This window comes from Schistocerca cancellata, chromosome 4 (assembly GCF_023864275.1).
Source record: "Schistocerca cancellata isolate TAMUIC-IGC-003103 chromosome 4, iqSchCanc2.1, whole genome shotgun sequence".
NCBI classification, from domain to species: domain Eukaryota; kingdom Metazoa; phylum Arthropoda; class Insecta; order Orthoptera; family Acrididae; genus Schistocerca; species Schistocerca cancellata.
The window spans coordinates 276,148,710-276,169,241 of record NC_064629.1 but is presented as its reverse complement, the minus strand read 5'-3'; the positions used below and the strand labels follow the sequence as shown (position 1 = coordinate 276,169,241).

The 20,532-nt window shown below is 43.7% G+C and overlaps 1 protein-coding gene across 1 annotated transcript in view; it reads right to left on the bottom strand.

Moving 5' to 3' along the window:
• The window catches only part of LOC126184104 (popeye domain-containing 2), a 174,740-nt gene extending 155,792 nt beyond the window's left edge, over positions 1–18,948 (bottom strand). Inside the window, exons 1-2 of the mRNA XM_049926467.1 lie at positions 18,880–18,948; positions 11,819–11,976 (exon numbers count right to left, since the gene is read on the bottom strand). Of these exons, the coding sequence (XP_049782424.1) occupies positions 11,819–11,976; positions 18,880–18,948 (227 nt within the window). The remainder of the gene's footprint in view (positions 1–11,818; positions 11,977–18,879) is intronic.
• Positions 18,949–20,532: the final 1,584 nt, after the last annotated feature.

Below are 20,532 nucleotides of genomic sequence, written 5' to 3'. Positions count from 1 at the left end.
AATGCGAGTTTTCTCACTTCCTGCCTAAGTGACATAGTACTTGCAGTGGATCCTGATGCAGTTTGGAATTCCTATGTGATGGTCTGGATAAATGTCTGCCTATTACACATGAAGATCCTCTTCAACTACCGGCGGTCTCTGTCAGTCAACAGACGAGGTCGGCCTGTACCCTTCTGTGCAGTACGTGTCGCTTCACGTTTCCACTTCAATATCACATCGGAAACAGTGGACCTAGGGATGTTTAGGAGTGTGGAAATCTCGCGTACAAACGTATGACACAAGCAACACCCAATCACCCGACCACGTTCGAAGTCCGTGAGTTCCGCGGAACGCCCCGTTCTGCTCTCTCATGAAGTCTAATGACTACGGAGGTCGCTCATATTGAGTACCTGGCAGCACAATGCACCTAATACAAAAAATGTATGTTTTTGGGGGTGTCCGGATACTTTTGATCACATAGTGTAGCAAATATCTTTTCAAGCGGCTGTAGCACGGAAACGGTACGTTCCCGGACGTGGTTTCAACTCAAACTATTGTCTACTCTTCCCCTTCTACAAGTCATGGTAGTCTGTAAAGGGAGTACCCTGTATACTTACTAGATGGTTTGCTATTGCATTTAAAATTTTGGGTAGCATACAGGGTGTACCAAAATCATATTTAAAAACGATTGGGGCGAAGTTCTCATACGGAAACAAGGGAAAAAATACAGATACGCACTTAAAACACAAAACATTATGGCCACCGGTTTCACAGCATGTGGGTCCACCTTTGGGACTCAATACAGCAGGTATTCTGAGTAGTACTGTTTCAGCAAGTCCTTGGTATTATACATAATAAGAGGAAGATTAATCAGTGTGTGTGTGTGTGTGTGTGTGTGTGTGTGTGTGTTTGTGTGTGTGTGTGTGTGTGTGTGTGTGTGTGTGTGTGTGTGTGCGCGCGCGCGCGCGCAGGGTTTGGCAACAGAGTACGTACCTATAGGAAAAAAAAAAGATGACAGTTTTGTGAATCCGATAATGGTAATAGTATAGGATATGGATTTTGTAAGATTAATCAATACTAACTTTTTTTTTAAGTTAATTTCTACGACTTGAGATGTTGAGGGTGGCGGACAGTCAGAATGTACCTTATGTCCTGTGACCGTGCAAAAGGGAAATTGAAAATTAGCGTTTAACGTCCCGTCGACGATTAAGACATTCGGGACTTAGCACACTCTAGAGTTGGGTTCAAATGGTTCAAATGGCTCTGAGCACTATGGGACTTAACAGCGAAGGTCATCAGTCCCCTAGAACTTAGAACTACTTAAACCTGACTAACCTAAGGACATCACACACATCCATGCCCGAGGCAGGATTCTAACCTGCGACCGTACCGGTCGCGCGGTTCCAGACTGACGCGCCTATAACCGCTCGGCCACACCGGCCGGCTCTAGAGTTGGAAAAACATAGGGAAGGAACTGCCTTGACCTTCGCCGCAGGCGATTTAGGGAAATCGCGGAGAACTCCAATCAGTGTCTTAACACTGCGACACGTAACTCGGAGATGACTGCACAAGATGTGTTGCGACCGAGGTGTGGATATCGGAATTAAAAATGTAGAAGTACTTAAGCCGTCGCCCAGTAGATGAACAAAACTGCCCTGAAATCGAGGCTACATTAGTCTGTAGGCTAGAAAACAGACATGAAAGTTTTGTGTGTGTCCAAGTTATCTTCTGGGAACGAAGTTCTTAAATTTGATGAATACCCGACCAGATCGTTAAAGACGACAACAGCACATAATTTAAAATATAATGTGCTATTCAGGGAAAGTTACGGTGACAGAACCGTAGGAAGCAACCACAATTCTTAGCCGAAACTGAAATACAAAACAACGACTACTGACAGGCTAAGAGCTTATACTAACATAACGTGATAAATACAATCCTCCAAAAACCATTGAGGGGTCACATTTTTGGACAAATGAAACTAACTGTGTCATTCTGTAAAATGAGTTATACTGCAGATCAAGGCGTCGAGTGGTTCTGCAAAAATCTCACGAGATGCACTGTTTTCAATTTTCTGTTCTTACCCGAATGCTTTACGTATCTTCCGTATTGGCAAGTCAGTGTCAAGCAACATAACAAATGTGATGAAGATGGCTTCTAAAAAGAAACTGAACTTTTCTCCGGAAACAGTGACGAAGACACAGATTGTAGTTCTCACTCTGAGCATTTACCACGTTCTGAGGACGAATTAACATCAGAACGTGAAATGCCGGTGTGTGTTGCTTGGCATTATATTGTTCTCATAATTCGCAATGTGTATGTGCTGGCTGGACAAAGTGTGGAGTTATGTTTACGAGACACGTTTCGGATACTTATTTACTTGTCTTTATGGAATGATTGCAGTATATATTCCGTCACACCATCTAGGTTCTTAAATTTTATGTTATATGTATCAAAATATGGCAAAAGTAAAAGACCGAGCGAGGTGGCGCAGTGGTTAGACATTGAACTTGCATTCGTGAGGACGACGGTTCAATCCCGCGTCCGGCCATCCTGATTTAGGTTTTCCGTGATCCCCTAAATCGCTCCAGGCAAATGCTGGGATGGTTCCTTTGAAAGGGCACGGCCGACTTCCTTCCCCACCCTAATCCCATGAGACCGATGACCTCGTTGTTTGGTCTCCTCCCCCAAACAACTCATCCAACCCAATCCAAAAGTAAAATTGTTGCTTGGCACTTTCTTGACTTAAGGATTCGAAATCAATATTCATGAAAAATTTAACTGGTAGTCTGAGTAATATAGACATCTGAAGTTATAGATTGTTATTATGAGGTGTTTACAACAATATGCTTTAATTTATATACATATATTTCCTTTTGTTAGGCGGACAGTAACTCTGTTTCACGAAGAAAAACGGCATCACATGAAAGACTGTCATTCAGTAGTCCTCCAAAACAACAAAGATCAACAAAGAGGGTGCGACTCACCAGGACGGTTTATAGAACAAAAAAGTAAACGAAGGTCGTGAATGTACATCTACTGCAGGTAATCCAGCAACAATAGGAGAAATGCATGTGTTCATTACAATGCTTTCAGTTCGATAAAGAAGGAATAAAAAATGTGTTCACTGAATTTTGGGACAGGGGAGATAAGCAAAATGCCTACTTCTTTAGCAGCATGTTCTGTAAAACTAGGATTCAAGAAAAATTCTGCAGAAAATTGTTACAGAAACAATACCTTCATTTTTAGAGTGAAGGCTAATGGAAAGTCAGTGAGAGTTTGTAAAAAATCACTTATGAGCATTCATGGCCTACATAATGATAGAGGGCGTATCAACAATATAATGTCGAAAATAAAAATTAAAGATTGAACACTTCCTCCCGATGAACAAGGTAAACACGTCAATAGGCCTAATGTTTATACTAGTGATGCAGTGAATGCTGTCCATGCTCACGTTAAGTCCATTCCCAAGTGCTGCTCTCATTACAGTAGGTCACAAAATCCTGAGAGTGTCTATTTCGGCAGTGATATGAATATCACACAGCTGTATCAAAATTACTGTCAATACTGCAAGGATGCAAACATACAAGCAGTATCTAAAAGTAAGTGCAGAAAAATATTCCGTGAAGAATATAATATAGGCTTTAAATTCCCAGCAGTAGATACATGTAAAATATGTGACTCCCTCCACATAAAGATAGAAAATGGGGCAGAGGAAGAGAAATATGCCACACGCATAAAAAAGGAATTGAACTTGCGTTATGCAGGATATCTGAAGTCCAAACTAATTGAATTTTCAGAGTTGTCCAAGCACGACCCTAATACACATGTCATATCCATAGATTTGCAGCAAAAATTGCCCGCTCCCACGCTCAATTCATCTGTTGCCTTCTACTCCAGAAAACTTTGGACATATAATGTTGGAATACATGATTGTGGCCAGAATATTGGACATATGATTGTTTGGGATGAAAGTTTTGCAGGCCGAGGTAGTGGTGAGATTGGTTGGTAGCCGTATCCTCAAATATTTAAATATTTGAAAACAACACCCGTCTCTGGAAAAAAAACCTTAATGTATTTTTTTGACTGCTGCAGGGGGCAGAATAAGAACTGGAATATAATGGCAGTTTGGAGTCATCTGATCCACGCAAAGCGGCTTGAAGAAACTAAGCATTATTTCCTTACTCCTGAACACACTTACCTGCCCTCTGATAGGGACTTCGCTAAAATTGAAGAATATCAGAGGGGACAACCCAACGAATACTCTCTCTTTCACAATGGAGAGAAATAATTGCCTCTTGTGGCCGTAAACACAAGTTCAATGTCATAAGTATGGAAAGTGGTGATTTCTTTGACATAACAGGACTGAAAAATGGCCTGCTTAGTACTAATAGGAAACAATATGTTAGTGGTGCTCAGCTTAAATTCTCAGAGACTGTATGCCTCAGGTTTGACCAAACCAACACATGGGTTATGAAACTGAAAAACAGAATGAACATTAAGTATGAAGAGGCGTCTACGAGGAAGAAAGGGAACACAAATACCATGGCTCTAAGACCGAAATAGAATGGACCTGTTGAAATTAAGAAAATCAAACTGAATGATTTAATGAAGCTAATGGATTATGTTCCGCCAATCTGCCACTACTTTTATCGCAACTTGCTGCCTGCTGCTGTTAGTGATGATAATGGAGAAGAAAGTATAGAAGAAGTATTTTAGGTCATTGTTAATCTATTTTTGAAATGAAACATTGTATGTTTAGAAAGAAAGTAAACAAATATTTGTTTGTAAGCACTTATAAAGTTAATGAAAATATTTGTCTAATACAGGTGACGTTTTTTGTTCAACATAGTGCCAAGAAAGATACCATCTTATTTTAAAACGTTAGTTTCTGTATAATGTAGTTTAAAATATTCATATTGTGTCTCATAAAACAAAATAAGATATACCAGAGAAACTTATTACATGTGTTCAAGCAAAATTTAAGAATTGACGTGATTTGAGGATTTGCTCAAACATTAATATGACTTCATCTCGAAAGCATAAAAATATGGCTTAGCACTTTCTTGCTAGAACCTCCCCAATTACGCTGTTAGAAATTTCAAAAATTAAGCATTATTTTTCTCTTAGAGAAGTTCTAAGTTCCGTGTATAGGTCTTACGCTATCTGATATACACATACTGAATGACAAAAAAGTGACGACCCAGAAGACAAGGTAGGACGTGAATGTAACTTCGTACGAGTACACACCAAAGGTAGTTATGCTAATGATAAGAGCTGCTGTTCTCTGTGATAGGTAGAATGGCCACGAGGGTGCTTTTGTGTTGTTCCTGTTTAATGGTTACCAGCCCTTGTAGGGTATATAAGGGGGTATGAACAGCGTCAGATGACTGTGAAGGACACGGAGGTACTGCGTAGCCAACCGAGACAGCGTTATCAGCACCATTAGAAAGGGGCCTCATTGTGGGTACGGTTGGTCGAATCGTGCTATATCCAGCTTTGTGGGACATTCGGGTGTGATGGTGGCCGGTGTTTGGGTTCATAGGAATGTGAGGGTTGGTCAGAGTCGTCGTCAAGTTTCTGGTCGACCACATCTGAGCAACACAAGGGATAATGGCCGCGTTGTGCACCAAATACATCGTAACCGTATCTGCACCTGTCATCAGAGAACAAGTAATGGATTCCTAGCAACGTTGTGTGCCATCCCGCACTATTGGTTAGGGAATTTCCATCCAATGCGTAGGCCGCTGTTAAAATCTCAACGCCATCGGCTACTGAAACGTTTCAACACAACCGTTTCACAAGAACTTTCTACTAAATAAAGCAATTATGAATTATGTGGCCCACCGTGTAACTGTGGTTGAGCGCATGAACCACCCAAGAAGGCTTGAGTACGTGGACTGAAGCCAGAGAAATGTTTTTCTTGCCACAAAACCATGTATTTCCACATGTATACCTGTTCCTTTCCCTGAACCGTCTTGTGTGTGTGTGTGTGTGTGTGTGTGTGGGTGGGTGGGTGGGTGAACAAACAAATGAGTGATTGGATGTCTCTTCTATCTATTTGTGGTGGAAGTTGAGTTGGCCGTCGTCTGCTGCAGCGAGAGCTGTGTGCTCGCTGCTTGGAGGGGAGAGCAGGATGACCAACTCAAGATCCTTGTACTTGGGCAGGAAGTCTAGTCTTTCTGGAGATGGTATTGTTTGTTTGTCAGGTTGGTGACGGAAGCTCTCCCTGGTTTCGTTTTCAGACAGTAGCCGATGGAACCTTTGTGAAGAGGTAGGGACTCTGCTGCTGGTTACTGGTGAGTACAGACGTAGTCCTATGTTGCTCTGCTAGGAACTTCCGAAGTTTGCGTTTTGTCCGTTGTAAACAGCATGAAATATTTAAGTTCGGTTCATCATGGGTCTCCTAGTGCATTTGTGCGATGAGGTAGCTTAGTAGCTGACGATTATGTGCAATTTTTGCACTGATCGGAGCTGACTTTGTTCCAGTAGAACAATGTGGTGCGATTTACCCACCACAGAAACTTTCAATCATGTTTAAGTTAAAATAACTTGCCCATACTTCGATGAAAGTAAGGGTGATTGTTACTTCATGTGTGTGAGTTTTTTTCAATTTCTTTACGCCCTTGATTTCTGAATTGATCGTCGTACTCTTTGTTCGAATTGTAACGGTTTTCGTTATTTGAAGGGCCACCTGCTCAACCTTTCCTGTATAATAAGTTTCTATCGTTGTGACCGAGTATTTACAAATAATATCATAACATGTAATTACTTACGAAGTTTTCATGCAAGAGCGAAATCTGGCGTAACAAATCTATTATGTGGGAACCACGTGGGTGTGGAATAGGTGGAGGCCTTAAGCTGGAACAGATTATTCCCCATCGATTTGATTTATGCGGCTGCTATTCTGTGATGGAAATGGACTCTCTCTGCCCACTTTTCCTCCTTTGCATGCAAGTGCTGGTGGTAGTTTCTTGCTTGAGTCCATCTTCTGAGTCTGAATTGAGTAACTGAGTGTATGGCCATTTCCTTATTACTACATATCCTTTTCCTTCCGTTCAATTTCACAAATGTTACGATCTTCTCATTAAAGAGAAGCAGGTTATTTTGTTCCCGTATCAGGGGACAGTTTTTTCTTATAATGTACCTGATTCTCTCCATTATTGAGCACTGCTAATTGAATAAACCAGTGATAAGTTGTATTCCATCAATCCTGCGTATTATTCGATGATCGTTATATTAATACCCGAATTCAGTTGTAAAATCAATAAGAATGCTCTCTTCATTTTTGTATCTTTTGACGAGTCATTTCATAAGGGCAGTAATAAAAGAGAAGGTGAAAATCACCAGCACAATTTAGCTAAGTGATTAAAAAAAGAAGGAAAACAATTGTAAATCCCTTTATTATAAACATTTTCCAGTTCGGTCGGTTCTCTTGCCTTAAAGAGTCGGCTTAGGCTTGTGGCGACCCTGAAATTCTATCATATTAGTTGTAAGTATGAATGCCCCAAGGTACTACAAGTAGCATACCGATCCATGGGTCCTAGGTCAAGCTGTAAGACGTAAGCATCCTTCTTACACTACGTTTTGAGTGGTGATGAAAACTGGGCTGCATGGACTGCTGATGAATCGCGTGCACTATGTTCCACAACGAATCGCGGTTCTGCTCTTCTCGGGATAACTATCGCTCGCCGAGTATGGTGGCGACCTTGGAACGGAGTCCATTGCTCCAATGCTTTGGAGACATGCGGCGGTGTTACTCCCAGGGTCACGGTGTTGCGAACCGTCAGGATAAGATTTCAGATCACGGTTGATAGTGATTGAGGGAACTACACTCCTGGAAATGGAAAAAAGAACACATTGACACCGGTGTGTCAGACCCACCATACTTGCTCCGGACACTGCGAGTGGGCTGTACAAGCAATGATCACACGCACGGCACAGCGGACACACCAGGAACCGCGGTGTTGGCCGTCGAATGGCGCTAGCTGCGCAGCATTTGTGCACCGCCGCCGTCAGTGTCAGTCAGTTTGCCGTGGCATACGGAGCTCCATCGCAGTCTTTAACACTGGTAGCATGCCGCGACAGCGTGGACGTGAACCGTATGTGCAGTTGACGGACTTTGAGCGAGGGCGTATAGTAGGCATGCGGGAGGCCGGGTGGACGTACCGCCGAATTGCTCAACACGTGGGGCGTGAGGTCTCCACAGTACATCGATGTTGTCGCCAGTGGTCGGCGGAAGGTGCACGTGCCCGTCGACCTGGGACCGGACCGCAGCGACGCACGGATGCACGCCAAGACCGTAGGATCCTACGCAGTGCCGTAGGGGACCGCACCGCCACTTCCCAGCAAATTAGGGACACTGTTGCTCCTGGGGTATCGGCGAGGACCATTCGCAACCGTCTCCATGAAGCTGGGCTACGGTCCCGCACACCGTTAGGCCGTCTTCCGCTCACGCCCCAACATCGTGCAGCCCGCCTCCAGTGGTGTCGCGACAGGCGTGAATCGAGGGACGAATGGAGACGTGTCGTCTTCAGCGATGAGAGTCGCTTCTGCCTTGGTGCCAATGATGGTCGTATGCGTGTTTGGCGCCGTGCAGGTGAGCGCCACAATCAGGACTGCATACGACCGAGGCACACAGGGCCAACACCCGGCATCATGGTGTGGGGAGCGATCTCCTACACTGGCCGTACACCACTGGTGATCGTCGAGGGGACACTGAATAGTGCACGGTACATCCAAACCGTCATCGAACCCATCGTTCTACCATTCCTAGACCGGCAAGGGAACTTGCTGTTCCAACAGGACAATGCACGTCCGCATGTATCCCGTGCCACCCAACGTGATCTAGAAGGTGTAAGTCAACTACCCTGGCCAGCAAGATCTCCGGATCTGTCCCCCATTGAGCATGTTTGGGACTGGATGAAGCGTCGTCTCACGCGGTCTGCACGTCCAGCACGAACGCTGGTCCAACTGAGGCGCCAGGTGGAAATGGCATGGCAAGCCATTCCACAGGACTACATCCAGCATCTCTACGATCGTCTCCATGGGAGAATAGCAGCCTGCATTGCTGCGAAAGGTGGATATACACTGTACTAGTGCCGACATTGTGCATGCTCTGTTGCCTGTGTCTATGTGCCTGTGGTTCTGTCAGTGTGATCATGTGATGTATCTGACCCCAGGAATGTGTCAATAAAGTTTCCCCTTCCTGGGACAATGAATTCACGGTGTTCTTATTTCAATTTCCAGGAGTGTATGATGACGCTACGGTACGCACGGACATCCTGCGTCCTCATGCGTTACCTCTCATACAACGATATCGTGATGCCAATTTCAACAGGCCAATGCTCGTTCACTCGTGGTACGTGTATCTGTGTAATATGTGTGTAATACTAAGGTACACCAGTGGCCAGCAAGACTCCAGATCTGTTGCTGATAGAAGATTTATGTGACCACCTCTGACGCCAACTCTGTCCCCGTGGCAGTATCCAACATATCAAGGACCAGTTGCAAGAGGTGTTGGCCAGGTTGCCTCAGGAGAGGATTCAACAGCTTTACGATACCCTTCCCAAACGTATCAGTGCACACGTCCAGGCTGCAGGTGGCACAATGTCATTATGATAAGTGGGCTCATACTGCCAAGTTCTCTGTTAATTTGACTTAAGTTTGTAATCACTGTATACTTACTGTCTGACAAAAAAGCTGAAGTGCCTAGAAGGTGCGGAGGAAACGGAATGAAACTTAATGTGCTTAGAGGCTGTGCGATGTTATTTCAGTCATTACAAATCCGAAACAAATTTGCCTGCTTATAAGCTCGACATTGCACCCCATTTCGCCTGGATGCATGCACTGATTAGGTTAGGAAGGGTGTCATAAACAGTTGTATCCTTTCCTGAAGCAAGTTAGTCCATAACTGTTGTAATTGCTCATCGATATCCAATACACTGGCACTGGATCGGAGCTAACGTCCGAGCTGGTCCCACACAGGTTCTGGGTATCTCGCTGGTCATGTGAGTATCTCAGCATCACGCTGACAGCTCATAGAGACTCTTCTCATGTGTGGAGGACTGTTATACTGTTGAAAAATGGCTCCACAATACTGTCGGATGGGGGGTAACACATGAAGACGGAAGATGCCCGTGACATACCGTTGTGCCGTCATACATCCCTAAATAACTACCAAAAGCAGCCGTTTGTGTTATGTTAGCGGTAGCCTACACACGGGACGGTAGTTCATTAGTCTGGTTGCTGCTTGTTTCTTAGCAACTGTGCGAGATGACATAGAATGTGGCAGGGAATATTATGAGGGAATAAACGGTCTTCGTTGCAGTGTAAAATTTTTTTATTACTTCCTGAATGACGCGTTTCAACTTTATTTAGCATCTTCGGATTGGCCTACGGAAGAAACATAAAATCACACATACTGGTTTCTGTACCAGCTCCGGAATGATCCGGAAAATGTTTTCCATTTTACTTGTTCTTGGATAGCAGGCGCATATGTGTAGGGATTAGGATATGTTTGGTGAGAAATACGACGATTGTCCCTCGTAGTGGTCAGGCGTGGTCGGCCGGAACCTTGACGAAGACAACGCCTGCCCACACATTCCCATGCAGTCACACATCAGGCCCCTGTCACGTTGAATGCTCGGAGAATCTGGATACAGCATGATTTCATCAGCCGGCCATACGGATACCCGCAATGAGGCCCATTTCAAACTCTGTCAGGCCCAGATAGCGCTGTCCCTCATGACTATACAGCATATCCGTGTCCTTCACAGTGATCGCTCAACGTCTTACGCTGTTCACAACCCTTATATACCGTACTAGGCCTGGTAGCAACATTTAACACGAAAAATACTAACCGTTCTACTTGTCATAGAGAATTGCTGCTCTAATTATTTATACACCCGATGGTGTGTGTGTGTGTGTGTGTGTGTGTGTGTGTGTGTGTGTGTGTGTGTGTGTGTGTGTGTTTACGAAGTTACTTTGACATCCGACCATGTTTCCTGGGTGCTTGTCAGGTAATTGTTCAGTTATATAGGTGTCCCATGAGGAATAGCCAATATTCAGGGATGTCACAGGAATGATCATTCGAAGCAAAACAGTCAAGTAAACATGGGCTCTGCAAAGCATACCTTGAGAGCTATGAGCACTTGTTCAGTAGAAGAGATGTGTTTCACAGTGGCGAAGGTAAACAATTGGTCACAGTTCTTAAGGTGTGCATTTTAGAGCCCATGTTCACTTGACTTCTTTTTCTTGTTTTAGGCCATGCTACCATCCTTCAAAATATGGAAAAAGAGCGTGCAGCAGACGATATTTGTTTCACAGTATCCAAGATGAGGAATTGCTCATAGTTCCTTAATATATGCACTTTAGGGCCTATGTTTACTTCACTTCTTTACTCCAAATTATCGTTCCTGTCATATCCCTGAATATAGATCATTGCTCCTGGGATACCCTGTATATATATACAATTTGGTTACGTAATATATGCTGTTCTACATTTTGTAATGAAGTCAGACAAATATCCTGCTTGCATCTTTATATGACATGATTTTATCGGGTGAAATAGGCTCTTCCTGTAGCAAATAAAAATAACTTTTTTTATCTTCATATTCGTTATTAAAAAAAACCACGAAGCAATCAAAGTAATGGGAAAATAACTAAGGTGAAAGCTAAGAAAGTTCCTATATAGTATTTTAATGCTTGTCAGATCATTACTGGAGAATATATAGAACAATTGTCAATGGGACGGCAGCCAATCACTGACTGTAGCTTGATTCTTGGTTGCTTACTTAGATTTAGAAAGAAGCTCTTTGTTACGAGTTGGAATACTCACTTGCCAGTCAGAACTAACGACAGGCTGTCCACTTTGGTCACTTTCTCCTGCGCGTACACTTCTTGGTACTTGAGCTTTCGGATATTCCGCATGCAGTTGAGCACCTTCTTGAACTGATGCCGAGTTACCCTGAGAGGCTGAAATAGTGCCAGGTACACCTGAAACAACAAACACCATACATCAGTAATAGCAGACAACTCTACAATATTAAGCACATTATGTGAAGAAGTAATTAAAATACACTGTTGGCTATTAAAATTCCATCCCCAGGAAGCATAGCAAATAAAGAAGTTTTATTTATTGTAGGTACAAAGTACAATACAAGAATACGTCATTAAATTTGGTGGTTATTGGGGATGTACAGCGTCCGCAATTAGCAACACAGAGCTGCCATCTCTGGCAGCAACAAAGACCCTAAGCTGGCTCAGCATCAAGTCGAATTGAGTTTTAATGACAGATATATGTACTTCATTCTATGCTGGTTCAACCCTGCGCCAGAGTTCATCAGTTGTGGTGGCTGGCGTTTGGTGGTTAGCCAGTCTCGTGGCAACCAATGACCAGATTTTTTAGTGGATGACAAATCTCGAGAACACACTGGCCAGTGCGACAGTCTTACTCCCTCTGTATCGAGGTGTGTCAGTACACCAAGGGCAACAGTTGGTCTTGTGCTATCTTGCTGTAAGACAACACCAAGGAGTCAATGAAGCATGGGTACAGCCACCGGTCTTAACACGTGAGAAATGTAACACTTGCTGTCCAAATTGCCGGCTATGATAACCAGAAGTGATAGTGTTATGTACCCAATGGCATCCCATAACATTAAGCCAGGTGCGGGACGCACTGCTATGCTGTATGCAGACCGGTAACTCCCGAAAACATACAACGTGGTGTACCACTCCTGTGTTCAGTGATATAGTTGGCAGCACCACTATCGATGGGCCTCTCTCTGCTACCGCCTCAGAGAATCAGCAGCAGTGGTCGGCCTGCCTACTGTCCACGCTCCTCCAGACGTCGTCGCACTGTCTGTATGCATACTTGTCTTGCTGCAAACAAGTCCAGTTGCTGCAAACAAGTCCAATTGCTGCATGGCCGAGCGCATGATGTGTTTATCCTCTCGGGCGATAGTCGTGCGAGGCGTTGCGATCCTGTGCGACGTCGAGTATGGTCCTCCTGAACTCATCGATTCCATATTCTCAAAACAGTAACTGGATCCCCACCACGCAAGCAATATCGTAGAACAATAAATCATAGTCTCAATAGCCCACAATCCTGCCACCGCCTTATTCCGTCAACTGCTGGCGGATGTTTCTCCTTACTCGATGCATGACACGATCTTCTCACAAACAAGCAATTCTTAAATGCGATATCTGGATAAGGAACCAGCCGTATAATCATTCCTTAGGTTGATGGTGCCACTCCAACCCACTTTGTGTGGTTGCAGTGAAGTGCTGAACCTTTGCGTACCGAAGCATGCAGTACAAATCATGAGAATGTGACATTTATTGTAAGCCATCTTCATGGTGATACAGTTTTTACGGCCAGGAGTGTCTATTCCGCAATATGTGGCAACATTGTTGTTGCATCAGTATATAAGAACGAGTGTAGTACTTTAACTAAGGATTATTAACTTGTTTTAACGCGATTGTACTTTATGTACAGAAACCTGGAACACATTTTCATTTTAACCACCTCCTCATGGAACAGTACCGATCCTGGTGACACGATGGTACACCAATAGACTCTCATTCTACAAGAGCAGTATTAGGTGTCCTAAATATGTTCTGCAAATGAAGGGACGAGCAATTTACACATAACACGACAGAGTTCCTTCTTTGTGTTTGTTCTATCAGAGCTTGGTCCCACCTCTAATGACCTCGTCGTAGAGGGCAAGTCAAACCGTGACACTCCTTTCGCAAGGAAGCACTCAAGGAAATATTGCCACCCATGCTGCAGGTTTTTTTTTTTAAACGTATTAGTCAATAACTAAATTTATTTTATCGTACGAGAAATGAGGAAAGTGTCGACTGTTATCAGCACAACTCTACACAATCTTCGTTACGACTACAGCGTTTTCTTCAGTCGTTCTGGACAATGTAACAAATAACATAAACAGTAAGCGAATTTTTTTGTAGGTGCTTTGGGCTTATAGATCTTGGTGTCTGTAAATTCCCCTTCCGATTTCTTTCCCCATTCTTCTCGATTCGGGACTTACGCTCTAACTCTAATGACCGCGTCATCGAAGGGACGTTAGACTGAAATCTCCTTTCTTTCCTTCCTTCCTTCCACGGAAAACCTTAATCGGGATGGCCAGAAGAGGATGTGAAACGCCGCCCGTCCGAAGGGGAGGCCAGTACGTTACAAATTCTCCACTGCGCTCGTTAACTTGCCTTCAAGGTCTTCTACTTATTACAAGCTGTGACAGAGAGTATCAGTCGTACTCGCCCGCCCCCCCCCCCCCCCCCATACACACACACACTTCTTTCTATCACAATCCTTACCAGTGGCGTCAGTGAAACTTTGAAGAATCGAAGTAACTAATGACAGAACTTCCAAGCATCTTCGGAGGAGAGTTTAGGTACACAGGATTTTTCAGCAGCAATAGTAAATATTTTAGGCAGTGGCAATATTTACGAACTCGAATAAAACATTCCGCGTAACATGTGTCCAGTTTTCATTGGTTACAGTTACATAGCTGGCTACAGAGATAAGTTTTCATTTCGCGTGTTGCTACTCGAGTTAATATGGGTTTATTCATCGACTGTCATTTTCGTTTTGAAATTCAAGTTGTGAAGCTACGTTTGAGTTTAAGTAGCAGAAATTTTCTACTGTGATTGTGATGTATTGGCCAAGCATGCCGCACGTATTTGCAAATGCTGGTTATGCCGATATGTTATTTGTGTGTGGGTTTTGTAGTGGAAGTACTGCTGCTTATAGAAAATACAATAGACAGTTTCTTGACTGACAAGTACTATGTTCAGGAGTGTTAACTGGTGTACTGACTAAACTGTGTGGTACTGGTGTATGGCCAATCAATCACATCTGATCTGAACGTGGAAATGAAGACATTATTCAGTTGGTAGAACGGAGGCAGACAACTGGAATTTAGAATTTTGTCGTTGGCTAATTAGAAATCACGGAGTAATCCCATTACCACTGTTTACTGGTGAAACCACTTTCACTTGTGGCGGTATCAACAAAATTCTCCACTCAAATCGGTGATCCGACGAAAAGCCATGTAACTTTGTGAAGACACATTTGCAAGAACACTTTTGTGTAAAAGTGTCGTGTGATATGACAGATAGTCAGCATATTGTGTCTGTTGTGCTACCACCTCATTTTACAGGGGCCGGTTATCTAGACTTTTTTGTAATCGAGCTTCCAGCATTATTAGAAGAGGTTCCTTTGGCTAAAATGATGTGTATGTTCTTACAACATTACAGGGCCACTACACATTCTCATGATCAGATAACACATAATCTAAGGCTAACACTTCCCGGAAGACGGATCACCAAGGTCCCTGGATACTGTCTATTCAAATTTTTCCCCGTAAGGATGGTTGAAAGGCGAAGTCTAGAAAGAAAAAGTACACACAAGGGACGAAATGATGGTTCGGATTATGAATACTGCTGATCTCATAGAAGAATGCTAAGACAACCTCTGAAGAGCTACAGGTGCTGTCGTCAAGAGAATTCAAAAGTACATTGAAGTTGGAGGTGTAATTTATGAAAATCAACTACGAAATTAATATTTTGCCTTTGCTTAACAGTTTGTGAGAGTATGTATTTGGTTGTATAGCTCTGCCTCCGTAACCAAAAAAATTGGACACATCTACTATGGAACTTTATATTCGAAATGGTACAAGCCCTCAACATATTTACTATTCTTCTGAAACACCTGTAGGATCTTCAGAGCAATCGAGATGTCCGGCTTGGCACCAACATGTTCTTGACGATGGAGTCAACCGATGAACCACGGAAACACCTGCCGCAGTTGTCCGCGTCAGCCTTTGTGAGTAAAAGCGCATGGTGAATATGAAGGCAAACGGGAATACATTCGATAACTCACTCGACATCCTGTAGAGGCTTTCCGAATGATTGTGTAGTAAGGCTGTCTGAAGATACTGACAGAAGCGAGTTTGACAAATGGCTGATTGTTATCGTCCGGCGTTTGGAAACGAGTATCTCAGAAAAGACGAAGTTGGTCGGCTGTTCACGTGCTCCTGTCGTGAGCATTTATGAAAAGTGGTTAAATGGCGGTGAAAGCACGACACGTAATAAGTTAATCACAACTTGCGTGAAGAGAGCCAAGTCTACGAGAACGCAGCCACCAGGTGCCTCACAACACAGTCTGGTACAGATACGAGTACAGTTACGAGCCGAAACATTCCGATCACCGCTTATCGCGAGACAGAATGCCGCCTGGTGCCGTTACTGGCACATGAAGCAGTAAGGAAAGTTATACAAGGTCTTTCACAACTCCTATCACAAAATTCTAGGGACACTAGAGGGAAATTAATAGATAAAGTTTTGGTCATGAATCCATATCCAGAAATGTACGGCTTTGTTGTAAAACAGATTTGAAGATCGGAGACAATGAGCACTGATCTGTGTGCTCTACAGGAGCTGTTCCACGTGGCAACCCTGCTATTCCTTGCACAAGGTGTATCTACGACGCATGCTTGCATGCTCACGGTCCAATAACCCTGATGTGTGCTGGATAATTTCTGCTGGCGCCAGAACTCGCGCAGAGAGATATATTTTTCCGACTACCCGAGTGTCTCATGCAGAAGGCTCTTCGTACGGTCCCACAAGAAAAAGTCGAGAGGGTTTAAATTTGGTGACCATGGTGGCCAGGGAGTTACCCACCACGACCTATTCAGTTTTCACCGTGTGTATGGTTGAGATGATCGCGGACGGCATGTGCAAAATGCGCGGTTGCGCCACCATGTTGCAAACACACTAACTGACGGTGTGACAATGGCAAACCTTCCAAAATAACTCCACCAGTACCTGTTCCCCTATTCTCAATTTATGTGCCTGCCGTGAAGCGGGAGATTTGAAAATGGTAAAACTTACTTTATTTCCAAACGGTGAATTTCCGGACATGGGTTCCTTATCAAATCTTTGTCTACTACGCCCCCTCTACAGCCCCTTGTTGCCTGTAAAAGGAATTGTGAAACGCTCCTTATAAGAGGAGAAAAGTCAATGGGGACTCATTCCAAAGACGGTAAGAGCCGCAAATGGGGAAATCGAATGATAGAAGCGAGTTTGACGAAGGGTAAATTGTTATTGTACGGAACCTGCTAGCGAATATCTCGGAAAAGGCAAAGCTGGTCGGCAGTTTCTCGCGCTACTGTCGTGAGAATTAAAAAATGGCTCTGAGCACTATGGGACTTCTGAGGTCATCAGTCCCCTAGAACTTAGAACTACTTAAACCTAACTAACCTAAGGACCTCACACACATCCATGCCTGAGGCAAGATTCTAATCTACGGTCGAAGCGGTCGCGCGGTTCCAGACTGTAGCGCCTACAACCTCTCGGCCACTTCGGCCGGCTCCAGAGAATCTATGGAAAGTGACTGAAGGACCGTGAAACCACGAATAGGCGAAAAAGTCTTGGATAACCATACCTCCCTCATCACAGAACGTGGAGATGGTATTCTTCCCCGCTCTGTGAAGCAGCACTGCGGCAGATTTTGTGTTAGAGAACAATGCTGGTGCAAGCATGAGTATGTAGGAGCACACCGTTCATCGCACGTTGTTGAACATGGGGCTCTACAGCGAACGATCCTATGTGGTCCCATGTTAGCCCAACGACAGCGTCTATTACGACAACAGTGGGTGCGGTATCACTGAGACGGAATGGTAGATCAATGGAAAAGTGTTGTTACATGAGGTCGTTGTGTCCGGATATGCTGTCATCCAGGCGAACGGCTGCTCCAGACATGCACCTGTGGCAGTAATCGAGCGTACTACGACTGCTATGGACTACGTGAACATTTATGTGGACCACCTGTATACCTTCAGGCTTGATGTCTTCCCCGAAAGCAATCGAATTTTTCAGCAGGATAACTGCCCGTTTCAAAAGGCCATAACTGTGCTACAGTAGCTTGAGGAACATGATAGTAAAATAATGTGCTCAGCGAATTCACCTGATGTGAATCTGAACGCAAATATGGGACGCAGTAGGACGCCACCTCCGCGCCCACAAACCACCGGTCGGTTAATTTCCCCGAACTGGGCGACCTGTGCGTAGACGCCTTGTGCAACATATCTCCGGAATCATATGAAGGTCTTGTCGAACCTATGCCTCACAGATCTTGCTGTGCTGCCTTGCCAACACGTTACTACGCAGGTGGTCATAATGTTTTACCTCATCAGTATAAGTGCTCGCGATACGCCTAGCAGCAAAGCTGAACAAGACAGGAGACTTAGTATCTGAAGGAAGAATAAAAACAAGATTCAATACTAAATCCTCCCTGTTGTTTTCGTTCTCCTTTCTCCTTATGATCCTATCGTGTTCTTTTGTTCTTTTTTTTCCACACGCAGAACTTTAAAACTCTTGCCTTACGAATAAGAGACCAGTGTATGTAAAGCCTTTTATAATGTCTATAAATACTAATTACAGCATGACAAAAGACGATCATAATTAACTTAAAAACTATTTTTTTTACTAACCTGTGCAATGAAGAAAAGACTGCGAAAATCCAAGAAATTATACAGTAAACGGTCCTACAAAAGCAATAGAGTAGTACTAGAATATATACTTCATTTTTTACCGACAGGAATTATCTGATATTTTAAATGAATATTCTGTATGGGGTTCACGATTAGTCTAATAGGAATAGTCATCGAGAGTGGTTTGCAAATTTACTTTTTTTATTGCAACTGACAGAAATTTTCAGGAATGGCGTACGCAGGAGGCAGATGCAGATGTGAAAGTTTGGGTATTAATTTTGCATAGCGCCTGCGTTGAGAAAGGGTTCAGCTGGTGGGGTGACTGCGACATTAATTTTGTCCGGCCCCTGGGGCACCAGCTGCCAGTCAGCGTGGCACAACTTGCCGCCATCCGCTCCGCCAAAATCTTGAACACTGGCTCATACTTGTGCACTATTTTCTGTATAGGATTCATCTCTCGAAGTTGTAACTCTCGAATGAGGTAAATAAGCGAAGAATGTGGGAGAAGACCGTATACAGGGCATCCGGCTTGTAATGCCCTCTTTTCTTGTACCTCATTACTTTTCGAAGTGTTTGTGGGATTTCGGGAGATGACTGCTCGAAAACTACAAAAAGTGCAGAAAAATTACACATATCAGTGGATAGAACATCTCTCCAAGTTTCGATTCACAATCCACGCAGTGGCGTAGTTGAAGAGCGCGCCACTTGGGGGCAGGCGTGTCGGGACATGGTGTACAGTATAATGGTGCAACACATGCGTTTTGTGTCTTTGAATTCGCTAACCGTGGGTTAATTGTGGCGGTTGACACGAAGACTTTGTACCAAATATCAGATAAAAGCTGCAACATATAAAACAGTCCACTGGTGGTACAGCGCATTCCACTACGTATGTAGTGCGAAGAAACCAGGACTGCTGCGATCGTCAGAAAAGATACTGGAACGTGTGCGGGAATCATTCCTCACGAGTCCGAAGAAATGTACGACACGTGCGAGCAGAGAACTGCAGATACCGCTATGAACTGTCTGGCGCATTCTACGCGAACCTCTGCAGTTGGTGCAAGCGTTAACTATTTGAAACAATGAGCTTCGTTCTGATTTTTGCTAACGGATTGCAGTAGCTACTGGGTGAAGACGTCGTTTTAAGGAAATTGATATGTAGTGACAAAGACGCGTTTCATGGGTCTGGAAAGATAAATCGTCATAACGTACATTTATGGGGCATAAAATGTCTAAATGAGATTGTTAAACACTTCTGCAATACACCAAAAGTTAATATAATTTTTTCACGTCCCTTTGAAAGTTTTGCATTGCAAAGAAGACTGAGCCTGGTTTCTTGTAACTGGTCTTGCTCTAGCCATGGCTAATGCCACAATAACAGCAACCAAAGGAGACTTCATTCTGCAAGATGGTGCTTCACCACACTTTGTTTCACACGTTCGTCATTACTTCAGTATCGAAATGCCTCAGCATTGGATGACACTGACCTGAATTAAATGCATGTGATTTCTTCTTATGGGGCTATGTCGAAGGTCGTGTGTTTCTGCCGCCACTGCCAGTTAATTTGGAAGAGTTGCAAGGAAGAATAACTAATGCAGTCGCTGACATCGACTACGAAGTGTTGCGATGTGTACAAGAAGAGTTAGACTATCGTATTGACGCTTACCATTTCACAAACGCTGCTCATACTGACTTCCCATAATGCGAATTAAAAACTTTGAAGGGTGCTGTGTCCACTGATGTGTGACTATTTACTATTTGTTTTATAGCTTTCATGCAGTTGTCTTCTGAAACCCTAGAGATGCTCAAAACTAATGATGATACTAGCATTAAAGTCTATATATATAAAATTTGAAGAGTCCTCAAGTTCCGTTTCCATTCAGATTGTTTCGGGTCTGCTCAGTTGGTTAAGCTGAAAAGCTGACGTATAGGTTGCTAACAAGGAGGGGCCAGGTCCTGCTACCCCACGATTTCGATGGGCGTGGATAAACCCCAGTCCTTTCACTATCACGCTCTTCAAACCACTGCAACATAATTATGG